At 40.3% G+C, this 15,482-nt stretch overlaps 1 protein-coding gene across 15 annotated transcripts in view; it reads right to left on the bottom strand.

The window, feature by feature from the left end:
• Positions 1-811: 811 nt before the first annotated feature.
• The window catches only part of PLD1 (phospholipase D1), a 273,635-nt gene continuing 258,964 nt past the window's right edge, over positions 812-15,482 (bottom strand). For 10 of the 15 annotated variants that reach the window (XM_086394443.1, XM_086394387.1, XM_086394261.1 and 7 more), the window contains one exon: positions 812-1,396. In XM_086394443.1, coding sequence (XP_086250569.1) covers positions 1,367-1,396 — 30 coding nt within the window. In that variant the 3' untranslated portion in view covers positions 812-1,366. Of the gene's footprint in view, positions 1,397-5,019; positions 7,077-15,482 lie in introns of all 15 variants that reach the window. The other 5 variants (XR_015161521.1, XR_015161610.1, XR_015161592.1 and 2 more) reach the window with 2 other exon arrangements.

The following is a 15,482-nucleotide window of genomic DNA, read 5'->3' on the forward strand; positions in this document are numbered from 1 at the left end:
CTTTTCAAAGTGGAAAAAACATTTTTTTAAAAAACACATTGGTGTTACCAAAGATATTTATTTATTTTTTTAATTAAAAAATTTATTTTAATTTCTTCATTGCTGAGTGAGGGCTTTCTCTAGGCAAGTGGAGGTTACTCTCTGTTGCATTGCTATGGCTTCTCATTACAGTGGCTTCTCGTTATGGAGCGTGGACTCTAGCATCCTCAGGCTCAGTACTTGTGGTACACAGGCTTAGTTGCCTGCAGCCTGTGGACCTTCTCAGACCGGGGATGGAATCTCTGTCCCCTGCATTGGCAGGCAGATTCTTACCCACTGTACCACCAGGGAAGTCCCAAAGGTATGTATTAATCAAAGTACCAGAAGGTCTTGTTTGGCAATATTTTAACCTTAATGCAATCTAAGCAGGTGTGTACACATGCTTTTGAACTCGCACACATATATAATTATAAATTTGCCTAGGTTTGATCTTCCGTACTTATCCAATGTGATTGAAGAGTGAGAGGGCCAAGACTCACAAATTGATGGTGGTAAGGTTGGACCTAGATGAACAATGGAGTATGTATTTTTTTTTTTTTTTTTTTGAGTCTCAAACCTTCCCTCGAAGAAATTAGGACTGGAATTTTCATCCTCATTTCACAGATGAGGAAACTGAGGTTCAGAGAAGGTAAATAATTTCTCTTAGGCCTCCCAGATCACAGTCTAAGACTGTTTCTGTGACAATAAAGTAACTTTTGTTAGGCCAACAAGGAACTTCCAACTCAGTAAGAGAGACACCTAAAAATTCATGAATGTCAAGATGGAGTCAAAGTTTTCCTTCGTTATTAAACAGGGATTTTATTGTGTTTTTATACTATGGGTATACAATTCCTTGTCTACAATCTCTGGGGTTGTACATGCTTTGACATTTAGAGTTATTTCAAACACACACAGACAGACATGCAGGGAATATCTTATAATTAAATGTATTAATTTTTACAGCACAATGTGTCAATATTCATATTAAATGAAACAAAGATTATAAATAACTTTATTCCCATTCATGTCAGTCAGATTTTACCAAATGAGATTGCTAAAGATTGGTAAACAAAGCAAAACTTGTTTTTCAGAGCCTTTTGGATTTTGGGTTTGTGGAAACTGGACTGTGGATTTGTGTATGGACTACAAGGATGGGCACTTGCTAGTACTTTCTGCTGCCGTGAGTGTCTCTTGCAGGCCTGGCGGGATGTTCTCGAGCAGGAAGGCTGACTGGAACAAACAGTTTGCACCTGCTTGTCTGGCTTCCGTAGCTGGCACACTCTCAAAGGAAGGGCCTTGGCTGAGTTTGAAGTATAGTTTCAGGCTTTTCGGAGACAAGCCAGTGAACTCAGCTAATAAACTCTTTTATCCAAAATCCCTGAGGGCAAGAGGAGAAAGGAAAAAGAAATTAAAATGGAATAGCAGCCGGCTTTCAACTCTATGAAAACTGATCACGTGATAAAGCCAGAGGCATCTCATCAAGAAAGTCCAAATTTGATGAAGCAGTTTTATTCTGGAAGACTGAGACAAGTCAGACCTGCAAGGAACCCATTATAAAGTCATCAAGATAGATTGATAGAAGTGGGATCCATACATTAATATTAATGGCAGTAATAATTATGATACCACTCCCCATGCCGGTCCCTGCCTATGAAACCAGGCTGGGCCCTTTCCTGCACCAAGAGGAGACCAAGAACATTTCCCAAGAACACAAGCTCTGTGTTTTCACAATCAGCCTTCTTTCCAGCGTATTCCAATGGAGTGGTGTCAGTTTTGTTGTCTGGCCATCCCTGGTGAATTCATCTTTTGACCTTCACTTTGTGTCAAGGTGATACCTTTCACTGGGGGTGGGTCAGTGGCATGGAGGGTGAGTGAGCAGCCAGAGGGGTGAGCCCAGTGCCCTCTGCAGGCCCCCATGGCCCGCACTCTGATGACATCTCTTGAAAGAGCGAGCGTTGCTATCTTGGCGTTTTATGTATCAGGATGTCCAAGCAACTACTCAGCCAGCAGCAAAAAGGAACACGTTCATCTTTGATAAAGGAGAGAGGAAATATATTTTGAAAAAAGTGTTTTTGTGGTCCTTTTGTCTTGATTTTTTTTATTCTGCTTGCATTTATTTCCTTCATACTTCATCCATAGTGATCTTTGAAATCTAATCAATTATTTGGTATCTCTCTTGTTATGAAGAAAAAATATTGAGGGTCGCTAATCTCTACAGTGTTAGCTTCTTTTGAAGAGTGGTTTCCTTATCTCTTGCTGTACCTGAGTCAATTCAGTTTTTGAAAAGACTGTGTTTTGAACACTTCCTGTGTGTGCAGAGCTCCGATGCCACAGATAACTTGGTTTGAAACCCAGACCCACGGCTTATGAACTATGAGAATCTGGATGCATTGCTTAACCACTGAGATGCAATTTCCTCAGTGGAAAAATGGTAATAATGTATGAGAAGTTTGTTGTGAGATCCAGATGAGGTAATGAGAGAGCTGGTTACATAACCAGAAGCTCAAGGAAGATTTTTTTTTTTAGCTAGATGCTAAGGGGAACATAAATGTGAATAAAACACACATTCTTCTTTAATAAAGAGAAAATATGGAAAGGCTTTTTAAATGGCTAGATGGCACAGAGGTGAAGGCGATGGCACCCACGCCAGTGCTCTTGCCTGGAGAATCCCAGGGACGGGGGAGCCTGGTGGGCTGCAGTCCACGGGGTCGCAAAGAGTCAGACACGACTGAAGCGACTTAGCAGCTGCAGCAGCAGACAGCACAGAAAGGATAGAAATTAATTTAAACTGTGAAATGGAGGGGGTGAATTTAACCTAGGGCTGGACAGATACATAGACTATCAACAAGCTGGGAAATCAGAGTTGGGAAATTGAGGAAGTCAAAAGTGCTTATAGGCAGAAAGAACAGTGACACAGAGGCAGGCAGGAGATGGGAAGGAGAAATTATACCATAAAATCTAGATTGTTCCAATATCATACAGATTGAAAATGTTCTCTGCCAATAGACTCACAATTTTTCTTTTACTTGGTTAAGAAAATGTTCTGACTTGGGCTTCTAATGTCTATTGCAGCCTTGCCACATGTATAAGAGGGGTGAGATTAGGTGGGAGAGGAGAGTGGGAACTTAATCGGTTGTGCTTGGAAAAGGCCTTGAATGCCATGCAAGAAAACGAGACATCCTTAAAAATCTAGCGAGCAGTCCTAATAGGCTTGAGGGGCATGGGTTTGGGAAACACATCATTGTGCGGGGAGAATTGGAGGGCAAAGAGGCAAGGGCAGGGCAGGGAGAGGGAGTTCATCGGGGACTAATAGAAGCTAAGGCAGAATAAATAAAAATCATACAAATGGCCAAATACAAAAATAAAAATCATAGTTTCACAGCTAGGAGAGCCACCTCAAGAAGCAGGTTTGTGGCTGGAAGACCTGTTTGAAGCCAGGGTGGCTCAACCCGTGTACCAGCCCTGCCACAGGGGCTGGTTCTGTCTGTTCTGAGGGCTCAGCCACTCGCCTCCAGTGACAGGGCTTGACTGTTCAACATGCAGCAATCCAAAAACTGAGTCACATTGCTTAGCTCCTACTGCTCATGTTATTCTCATCACACAACGCCTCCCTATGGGAGAGGATCGCACAAGGCCAGAGCATCTGAAACAGGTGATGCAATCCAGCAAAATGTGCGCAAGTGTAGCTGGCTCCAGAGCCACCTGGCAAACCACTTTGTGTGTTTAGAGAGGATTTGTAGCTCTTGTAGATGTTGGCTGTCTTTCTTTATGTCTATATGTCTGTCTTCTTGCTAGTTTTTTCTTCTTCTTTTCTTAGAAGAGATGAGACCAGCCCAACTGTTTCTTGGTGATTTGAAAGAAAATATAGGAGACTTAAGTAACTGGAGTATGGTTTGGAACGGCTGCAATAAAATGGGAACTCTGAAATACATTAAATGACCTTCTGAACAGCTTTAGGTACTAGAATCTCCTTATTGCACTAACCCTTTCCAATCACAAGCAAAAGGAATTTCTGCTGAGCTGACCAATACTAGCAAGATGTTTCCAGACCCATACATTTGGAAACTCCCATGACTTTTTCTCCAGTAAGTTTGAATTTTCCTCTAGGGAAATAATTTTGCTTCTCCCCTCTCTGAAGTTCAACCCTGAGTGTGCAACAGAAATTGCCTGCAGCTACCCTGCTATGTCTAGAAGCATGCTCCTAGAAAGAAATGAACTGCATTCAGAAGATCACCTATCCTCTCAAATGACACATTAGGGATGTGAGGTCAACTGAGAGGAGTTGCTCCAAGCGTTTGTTCCTCCCTGACCACAGGGCCAACCCTTGGGCTGCTTGACTGAGGGAGGTAATAGAGCCAGGTTCTCAGGGGAAAACTGTAGATTTCTTGAACTTGGTGTAGTCATGGTCATTTGTCCACTATGGCCTTGGCCGGGCCCATCTCAGGATTTGTGTTATAGGCCAATTCTTGAAAGCAATTGAATTTGGGAAGGATTTTGTATAAGATGCTGATTCAGTTTGCAAACAGAGTGGTTCTAACTTTGACATAGACTTGCCTGCCTGAGAATTCAGCTTCCCTTAATTTCTACCTCTCTTACAATTAATTATTATGCCTGGCATTCAGCTCCTGCCATACCTCTGGAGAAAGAAATAAGGGTCTCTTTATATGCTGTCCAGGTCTCATGCTTTGCTTTAAATTGACCACCCCGTTTCACAGTCTTTAGAGTCATTTCCCCTCCTACCCTTGAAATGTCAGAGACATTTTCCAAGCTAGTGTGTACCCTTCCCCATTTATGTCATCCCTACTTTCTAAAGGTGAAAGCTTCAGCATTTGCTTTGTTATGGCATTTCCAGAACTATCAATACCTACCACTAGTGATGAGGTCATTGTCATCTGGCTAGTGAGTGAACCAACTTCAGAATTCTATCATTAGAGACTGATTCTGAAAACCAACTCAATTATGTCAAGGGAATTGTGCTGTTCAGCTCTTCTCTGTACTTACTGATTTTTGCCAACTGGTTCTATTAGTTCCCAAAGGAGGCATATTGAAGTTTCCAAATATAATTGAGCATTTGTTTCTTTTTTCAATCCTTTCAGTTTTTGTTTCAGGTATTTTGGAGTTCTTTTATTAGGTGTGTACAAGTTAAGGGTTGTCATGATATCTTAATGAATTAATCTCTTTCTAACTATATAATGTTCCTTTTCATCTTCAGTAAGATATCCTGTTCTGAAGTCTACTTTGTTTGATATTAATATTATCACTCTGGTTTTCCTTTTATTTTTGTTTGCAAAGCTATGTTTTGTTACCCTCTTCCTTCAGTCTAGCTGTGTTGTTTTAGTTAAAGGATGCTTCTTATAGATAATATAGAGTCGTTCTTATTTTCCTTTCCAAGCTGGCAATCTCTGTCTTTTAATTGGAATGCTTAGACTATATCTGATATAATGATATTGTTGTTGTCATTGTTGTTCCATCTCTAAGTGTTATCCAATTCTTTGTGACCCCATGGACTGCAGCACGCCAGGCCTCCCTGTCCATCACCAACTCCCGGAGTTTACTAAAACTCATGTCCATTGAGTCGGTGATGCCATCCAACCATCTCATCCTCTGTTGTCCCCTTCTCCTCCTGCCTTCAATCTTCCCCAGCATCAGGGTCTTTTCCAATCCCTCAGCTCTTCGCATCAGGTGGCCAAAGCATCGTAGTTTCAGCTTCAACATCAGTCTTTGCAATGAACACTCAGGACTGATCTTCTTTAGGATAGATTGGTTTGATCTCCTTGCAGTCCAAGAGACTCTCAAAAGCCTTCTCCAACACCATAGTTCAAAAGCATCAATTCTTCAGCACTCAGGTTTCTTTATAGTCCAACTCTTACATCCATACATGACTACTGGAAATACCATAGCCTTGACTAGACAGACATTTGTTGACAAAGTAATGTCTCTGCTTTTTAATATGCTGATTAGGTTGGTCATAACTTTCCTTCCAAGGAGCAAGCGCCTTTTAATTTCATGGCTGCAGTCACCATCTGCAGTGGTTTTGGAGCCCCCCAAAATAAAGTCAGCTACTGTTTCCACTGTTTCTCCAACTATTTGCTCGGAAGTGATGGGAGCGGATGCCATGATCTTAATTTTCTGAATGTTGACCTTTAAGCCAACTTTTTCACTCTCCTCTTTTACTTTCATCAAGAAGCTCTTTAGTTCTTCTTTGCTTTCTGCCATAAAGTTGGTGTCATCTGCATATCTGAGGTTATTGATATTTCTCCCGGAAATCTTAATTCCAGCTTGTGCTTCTTCCAGCCCAGCATTTCTCTCGATGTACTCTGAATATAAGTTAAATAATCAGGGTGACAATATACAGCCTTGACATACTCCTTTGCCCACTTGGAACCAGTCTGTTGTTCCATGTCCAGTTCTGACTGTTGCTTCTTGACCTGCATACAGATTTCTCAAGAGGCAGGTCAAGTGGTCTGGTATTCCCATCTCTTGAAAAAATTTCCACAGTTGGTTGTGATCCACACAGTCAAAGGCTTTGGCATAGTCAATAAAGCAGAAATAGATGTTTTTCAGGAACTCTCTTGCTTTTTCAATGATCCAGTGGATGTTGACAATTTGATCTCTGGTTCCTCTGGCTTTTCTAAATCTAGCTTGAACATCTGGAAGTTCACAGTTCGCGTACTGTTAAAGCCTGGCTTGGAGACTTTTTAGCATTACTTTACTAGCGTGTGAGATGAGTGCAATTGTGTGGTAGTTTGAGCATTCTTTGGCATTGCCTTTCTTTGGGATTGGAATGAAAACTGACCTTTCCATTCCTGTGGCCACTACTGAGTTTTCCAAATTTGCTGGCATATTGAGTGCAGCACTTTCACAGCATCATCTTTCAGGATTTGAAATAGTTCAACTGGAATTCATCACCTCCACTAGCTTTGTTCATAGTGATGCTTCCTAAGGCGCACTTGACTTCACATTCCAGGATGTCTGGCTCTAGGTGAGTGATCACACCATCACTATCATCTGGGTCATGAAGATCTTTTTTGTACAATTCTTCTGTGTGTTCATACCACCTGTAATTGATATAGTTAAATTTAAAATCACCATATTGCACTTTATTTTCTATTTTTCCCATATGTTCTTTGTTTCCTTTCTTCTTCTACTTGTTTAGTTTACTTGTTTTATGTTCCCATTTTAGCTTCACAATTGGTTTATTATCAGTACTTCTTTAGTTTTTTATTGTAATTTTTATTCTTTGTTTATTTTTATCAATTGCTTAGGATTTATTTGGAAAAGACCCTGATGCTGGGAAAGATTGAGGGCAGGAGGATAAGGAAATGACAGAGGATGAGATGGTTGGATGGCATCACTGACTCAATGGACATGGGTTTGGGTGGACTCCGGAAGCTGGTGATGGACAGGGAGGCCTGGCGTGCTGCAGTCCATGGGGTCGCAAAGAGTCGGACATGACTGAGGAACTGAACTGAACTAGGATTTATATTACACATCTTTAGTTTACTATAATCTATCTTCAACTTTATGTATAGTATAAAATTTTTCATCTGCTTTTTGATGTCATTCATTTTAACTTTACATATGGTAGAAACTTTACAATTAAAAAATGAAAACTTGAAATGTTGTTTATATGACCCACTTAGTTCCCATTTCCAATGTGCTCTATTCCTTTGTTATGCCAAATTTCCACCTTCCTACCACTCTCCTTGAAGAACTTCCATTAACATTTCTTGTAGTGGAGGTCTGCTGGCTTTTGTTTCTCTGAAAAATCTTGCATTTGCCATTGTTTTTGAAAGACATTTTCAGTGAATATTAAATTCTAGGTTGACTATTGTGTTTTCTTTCTGTGTTTTAAAGGTGTCCCTCCATTGTCTTTTGGCTCATAGTTTCTGACAAGAAATGTGTTCTTATATCCTGCTGTTTTTACTTGGCTGCTCTTTTTCATTATGTTATTTTCTTTCTGTTTATTTTATTTGAAGTTTGTTTAGATTCTCACATCTATAAAATCACCATTTTTATTAAATATTAGAGATTTTCAAGCATGATTTCCTTAAATATGTTTTCATGCTCTCCTTTCCTCGTAGAACTAGAGTTACCATATGCTAGGCTGCTTGACATTTTTTCAAAATCTCTGTTTTTTTTCAAAAAATCTTTTTCTCTGTGGTTTATTTTGGATAATTTGTCCTTAGTTCTTCATGTTCACCAATATTTTATTTTATAATACCTAAACTGCATCTAATTCTACCCAGTGTATTTTTATTTAAAATATTGCATTTTTCATCTCTAGATGCTCCAACTTGGTCTTTTTAAATTTCTTTTACTCCTGTTATCATTGTATTCATATTTTTCTTTACATTCTTGAGCACATGGAGCATATTTCCAACAACTCCTTTATTGTCTTTTTCTTCTAATTCCATCCTTTCTGTCATTTCTGCTTTTGAGAATTTTGCTTATGTTTAATTTTCTCTCTGATACTTGGTGCTAGCTCTTTAGCAAAATAGAACTACTGGTAAAAGCCAAGATTCCAAAGGCTTGTAATTACCAATAAGTTTGCACTGGAAGGAGATGGGCCAGGTATCAAGTTTTGGGTGATGTCATGATCGTATCTATGGCTGCTAAGTCGCTTCAGTCATGTCCGACTCTGTGCGACCCCATAGACGGCAGCCCACCAGACTCCCCCATCCCTGGGATCTTCCAGGCAAGAACACTGGAGTGGGTTGCCATTTCCTTCTCCAATGCATGAAAGTGAAAAGTGAAAGTGAAGTCACTCAGTCGTGTCCAACTCCTAGCGACCCCATGGACTGCAGCCTACCAGGCTCCTCTGTCCATGGGATTTGCCAGGCAAGAGTACTGGAGTGTGTTGCCATTGCCTTCTCCGATATCTATGGCACCTGATTGCAAATGTTATGTACTGTGAACTCCAGGAGACACCATTCCCAGTACTGATACAACTTAGCCAAGCTTCCTTGTAAGGCCACTAATGGTATGTCTAAAATCTAGACTCTTCATAAATGGGTTTCCCTACATGTGCTCATTTAGGCTTATATATATCCAGTGCAGTGGTGTACTTGACAGGGTTCTCTTTATTTTAGTGTAACTGAAAACATAACTCAAATTAACTCAGATTAGCTTAGGCATAAATGAGGATTTGTTGTTTCTATAACTATGCTGGAGAAATGACAGGGGAGCTGCTAGGACTTGGGTGTGTTTAAACCTGGGCTTTTTTTCTCCATCTAATCCCTTCTGCTTCAGTCTTTACATTGGCTTCATTCTGTCTGATACTCTTTCTCCTATTACAGCATTGCAGATGGGGACCTGAAGCACAGTCAGGCTCCCATCTCTCTGTTTTATCACTACCAAGGGGCTGAAGCTCACCTTCTGTGATGCCAGGTAAAAAATACCCCAGAGAGAGGCTCAACTGACCTGATTAGAGTCCAGTGTCTACCCCCTGACAAAACAACTATGGCCAAAGAGATAGACCACCCAGACTGAGCCTTTTGGGGTCATGGGCTCACCTTTTTGCCTATCAGTGCGGTCACAAGTAAGCACTATGAGAAAAGAACAGCTTTCTTTGAACCTTATTATTAGATTGAGAGAGAGGAATAAAGAAGAGGCTGATGCTCAGGTACACACTTTGAAAAGTGGCTGTGACAATATTCATTTAAAAAATGAGATAGCCAAGTCTTAGAGAAGTCAAAGGACTCCTTTAAGGTTACAGAGGTAATAAGTGGCAAAGCTGTGATTGATGAGAGGCAATTATAGGAATTAAGAGGTCAGACCCTAGAATCAGATAGATCTGAGCCCAGATCCTAGCTCTGCTACTTACCAGTGTTGTTTAGGATAAATTACTTTACTTCTCTGCCTCTTATTTCTAAACTTAATATGGGAATAATTATAGTACTGTCTTCATTAGGGTAATCATGAGAAATAAATGAGATAATCCATGCAAAAAGTGCTTAGCATAATACTAAGCATAATGTAATCACTGCTTAAATATTTGCCATTATTATTGTCTAGAGTTTGAACCTAAGTATGTCTGTTTCAAAGCAGCACCTGTGTGGTTTGTGAGACGCAGGGGAATCACCACAATTGCTTTGCTCTGTTCCAAGCCCCATAACTTTGGAATTTTTATAAATGATCTACAAACAAATGAAGTAATGAAGCCAGTCTTTATCACCACTGAGCAGGGATACCACTACCAGTCACTAAATGGGCTTGATCGATGGACTGGAAATCCAAACCAAGCTTCAGAAATGAAGGATTCCAGCCAGGAGACAGTCTGTCCATTTACCCAAAGAACTAAGATAGCCTCACAACTCCGAGTGCTAACATCATCCGAACTCCCAAAAAGGACTCAGGCAACTGTGGCCTGCCTGTCACTCACTCACTCACTCATCAAATATTTTTTGAGCATTTGCTATGTGTAGACCCTGAGCTCTGGTGTTTGCTATTTATACCCTATAGCTGATTCATGTTGATGTATGGCAGAAACCAATACAATATTATAAAACAATTATCCTTCAATTAAAAATGAATAAATTAAACCCAAAAAGAGTCTCTCCGATTTGAAAAGCCAAAAAGACATTGCGTTCTTAGATGGAGGAGCAGTCGGGGGAGGAAACCTAAACATATATAATATCTGACAAGATTCTCCTTGAAACAAAGTTTGAGAATATTTGAAAAATATTCTCAAATATTTGAATATTTGAAAAAGTTTTCCAACAGTAATTATAAATGGAAATTAAGGGTAGTATCCATCGTTGCTAACTCATGGTGTATAAAAATATCAGTAATATTCTCTTCAAAGCACAAAATGTACCTTTTTACACTGAACAAACACTCTCATAAGCAAATTACAAAGAGAATATTTCTGGCAAAACAGATGGTACTACAAGTACCCGTGTGAAAGATCCCTCAGCTTGATAACCTGTGAAGAACGCCCATTATTCTTAATCACAGTTGATTGATAGGCATTCATTAATTATAATAATATTTTATAGATCCATGGATCCTTTCATCCCTAATTTTCAGAGTGCTTTACAACTAGTAATTAATTTCCCCAACATTTTAAGGACAAATTTAAAGTCAACTTCCAACAAAACTTGCACCAATGCTCAGAATATCTTATTCCGAAGTTTAGACCTAAACTGTAGTTTTGTTGCCTGAAGCCTTGGAATGAGTAGCAACCAGTTCTCAAATTGTACCCAGAGGGAAACCCAACAGAAGAAAATACTTTGCATGCTGTGCAAGGAAGAAATCAGGGTGTGGGAAAGCTACAACTGATGGTGGCATTTGCAACTGGTTTGAGTCTTAGGTAAAACGGGAATGTGGAGTTATAGGAAAAAGGTCCCTGAGTCGCACTAAAATGCCTGCTATCAGCTTTCACTGGAGGAGAGAGGTACACCGTTGGGTGATCCAGCTTCAGCCAAGGGCAGGTTAAGGGGTTGTATGGTGGGGTGGGGAGAGCCCCGGCACAAAGTTCAGACTGGGCTGTCAGGACCGGCTCCACCGCTGCGAGGCTGTGTGACCCGGAGTGAGTCACTTCACCTCTCTGAGCCTTTATTTCTTCATACAGGAAATTAGTTTGGATTAGTTTGGAGCCATATGTCACACATGAGCAGCCTGCATGACGACGTTGGCTAGCAGCCCTGTTTTCTTTGGCGCACACAGTGTTTTTGTAAATGCCTATATTTCCGGTTTGCCCCAGCCCCCACCATTGCTTGTGACCTTCTACCCAGTGTTCCTCACTCATTTTTGTCACTTTCCAGACCTCTGTAGGCATTTGAGGTGGCAATCCCTAGGTAACATGATCTCGTATTCTGCTTCCAGCCCGGATCACCAGAGAATCTGGATCGTTGGAGGTTGATAAGACTCAACAGTCAGACAGGAGAAGAATTCAGAACTCTGAACCTTGGAGTGTTTTCCAGACTCTTCCATCGGTGAGCTGGTGGTATAACCTCCTAGCCCTCTTCCTGTAGATTCCTGACAGTCACACTGTCCATGTCAGTCACAGAATTAGCCTCTTCTATCTCTTTGTACACAGCAAATGATCGCACATAGCTTAGGTCCCTGATTTACTTTCTAATTCTGTCTCCTTGACGCTTCTCTTTTTTTGACCATGCAATATATGGGATCTTAGTTCCCCAACTAGGGATCGAACCCAAGCTCCCTGCATTGGAAGCATGGAGTCTTACCCACTGGGCCACCCTTTCCTCGACTCTTAGAGGTCAGCAAGAGGAAATCAGGCTTTCCAAGTGGCTCAGTGGTAGAGAATCTGCCTGCAATGCAGGAGATGTGGGTTCAACCCCTGGGTCAGGAAGATCCCCTGGAGAAGGAAATGGCAACCCCCTCTAGTATTCTTGCCTGGAGAATCCCCCTGGACAGAGGAGGCTGGCAGCTATAGTCCATAGGGTTGCAAAAGAGTTGGACGGGACTTCGCAATTAAAACAAGAACAAAGGAAAAATCACCCACAGGGCAAAGGAGCTCTTGTCAACAGGAAGTTGTGAATCAATGATGGAGGAAAGAGAGATGGGAAAGAAAAGGTAGGTAAATGCAGTGGGAGAATTTCTCCCCACCCAAAACCCTCCACCCAGATTTAAGTTAGAGAGGGGTCTTAAAGGTAGGCTTTGAATACTCTAAACGGTTTCTAGAGCTACCTTCTGTAGATCTCTAAACTTCCAGCTCTTACTGCATGCTTTCCTAGTTGAGTAGCTTTCATTGAGCTCTCTGGGGGGCTCTCTTTCTGCAGAGGAATCTGTTCATGCTGACCCGAGGGCACACAGCTGCCGTGGGCCTCCGGAACACAGGCTCTTTGTACAATGCAACCCTGTATTGTAGAAACTTCCCCACACACGTTTGCACACAGGAGTTCTGTCATTAACGCAGTACTGGTCATGGGGTGGAATGCATGAAGGGTGGGGAAAATGGCTTCTTTCTCAAAAGCTTTCTTTTTATAAGCTTGGCCCCCCCTGACAACTTGGAATTTTCTTTTGTAGCTGAAAAAACATATTTCTCTTAAACACGACGCAGGCAGTTGCGTGTCCTCAAAGATCTGTTGGCCAAACAGATAACTGAGGCAATTGTTAAAAAGGACCCAACTGCAGATTAAAACCGAGCTGATTCCATGAGTCCCATAGGAATGTGGCTTAGCCTTCAACGTTCCTTTCTGAAATGGTTAATCTTCTTCCTGATCATGAAAGTACAGTCTACTCACTGTGGAGAACAAAGGGGGCAAATAATCACCCACAACGTCACTACCTAAAGGTTTCATTTTAGCACATTTTCTGGAGAATTTTCCTGTGCATGCTAATATCTTTTTTAAGAATTGAGGCATAATTGACATTTAACATTGTATTTCAGGTGTATAGAATGATGATTCAATATTTGTACATATTGTAAAATGATCACCATAATAAGTCTAGTTAATATGGGTCACCCTATTTAGTTATAAAAAATTTTTTCTTATGATGAAGACTTTTAAGATCCACTCTCTTAGCAACTTTTAAATATGCAATATAGTATTATTACTAGAGCTTCCCTAGTGACTCAGATGATAAGGAATCTGCCTGTAATACAGAAGACTCAGGTTTGATCCCTGGGTCAGGAAGATCCCCTGGAGTAGGAAATGGCAACCCACTCCAGTATTCTTGCTTTGAGAATCCCATGGACAGAGGAGCCTAGCGGGTAATATTATCCATGGGATAATAAAGAGTTGGACACGACTGAGTGACTAACACACATAGAATTATTAACTGTGGTTACCAGGCTAGGTTACAGCCCTGTGACTTAATTATTCTATAATTGGAAGTTTGTACCTTTTGACTTTCTTTGCCCATTTTGCCCGCTCCCCATCTCTGGCAACCACCAATCTGTTTTCTCTATCTATGAGCTTGGTTTTTCATTGTCAGTAGGCTTTTGTTTTAATTTTGCTTTTAGATTCTATATATAAGTGAGATCATAACAGTATTTGTCTTTCTCTGACTTTTTTACATTATGCTAAATTCCTTCAAGGATCATCCATGTCATTGCAAATGGCAAGGTTTAATTCTGTCTTTCTTGCTTAATAGTATTCCTTGTATTCACCTCTTTTTATCCATTCATCATCAAGAAGCATCCATATCTTGACTATTGAAAATATGCTGCAATGCACATAGAGCGCATACATCTTTTCAAATTAGTGTTTACATTTTCTTTGGATAAATACTGAGAAGTGGAATTGCTGGGTCATTTAGTAGTTCTATTTTTAATTTTTTAGTAGCTCCACATGGTTCTCCATAGTGGCTGCACCAATCTACATTCCCACCAAGAGTGCACAGGGTTCCCTTTTTCTCCGCATCCTCACCAAAACTTGGTATCTCTTGTCTTTTGATAATAGCCATTCTGACAGGTTGAGGTGATATCTCATTGTGGTTTTGACTTGCATTTTTCTAGTGATTAGTGATGTTCAGCATCTTTTCATGTACCTGTTGACCATCTATATGTCTTCTTAGGAAAAATGTCTGTTCAGAACCTTTGCCCATTTAAAATCCAGTTGGTTTTTTTGTTTTTGCAATTTATGAGCTCTCTATATATTTTGAATATTAACTCCTTATCAGATATATGATTTGCAGATATTTCTTCCTATTTTCCTTTTCATTTTGTTGATGGTTTTCTTTGATGTGCCGAAGCCTTTAGGAATATCTTTTTAAATGCAGTTGAGATGATGCTAGTCTCATCTCTTAAAATCACATTTCCTTTTCAAGATATTATGAAATCTCTCATAGGGAGGATAGAAGGCTTATGTCATTTAATCTTTTTGTAATATGATTTTCAGTGGTTTAGCAGAGATGGGAACATTTGGTCGGGACCACAGAGTTTAGCCATTAAGGAAAGAGATTCAATACTTCCTAAAAAATGCCTTGGGTTATAGTTTTATTGGACTTAAGCTGTGGAACCAGATTTTCAAATTCTTAGCCACTCACATGTTAGATATGACTTCTAGCTGTCTGTTCAGATTCACCATTAATAAAAATACTCTACTTTTTATTCCTATTATTATTTCCTAACAAACCTCTGAGATTTGACTTAGAACACTAGATTTTATTTCTTTAATTAAATTAATTTAGTTCTAATTAATTAATTTTAGCTGTGCCAAATCTCAGTCGTGGCATGCAGGATCTTTAACTGAGGCATGTGGGATCTAGTTCCCTGACTAGGGACTGAAAATTGTCCCCCTGCTTTGGGAGCGAGGAATCTTAGCCACTGGACCAGCAGGGAAGTCCTGGAACCACTAGATTTCTAAAGCAGACTTGGGAGCAGTGCCAATGTATTCCCACAAACCAAGAATTTTGCCCTGGGACTATAAACAAGTGGTCTTTATTGGGGGGAGCACACATTAGGGAAAGAGGAGTTATTAAGTGCTTTGGTGTTAAAATGAAAAGTTTATGCTAAATGACCAGGTGTTCAGGCTCAAGCTTGAAACAGA

Source organism: Bos grunniens, chromosome 1 (assembly GCF_055505025.1).
Source record: "Bos grunniens cultivar Pamir isolate PY7600 chromosome 1, Bosgru_T2T1.0, whole genome shotgun sequence".
Lineage (NCBI taxonomy): Eukaryota > Metazoa > Chordata > Mammalia > Artiodactyla > Bovidae > Bos > Bos grunniens.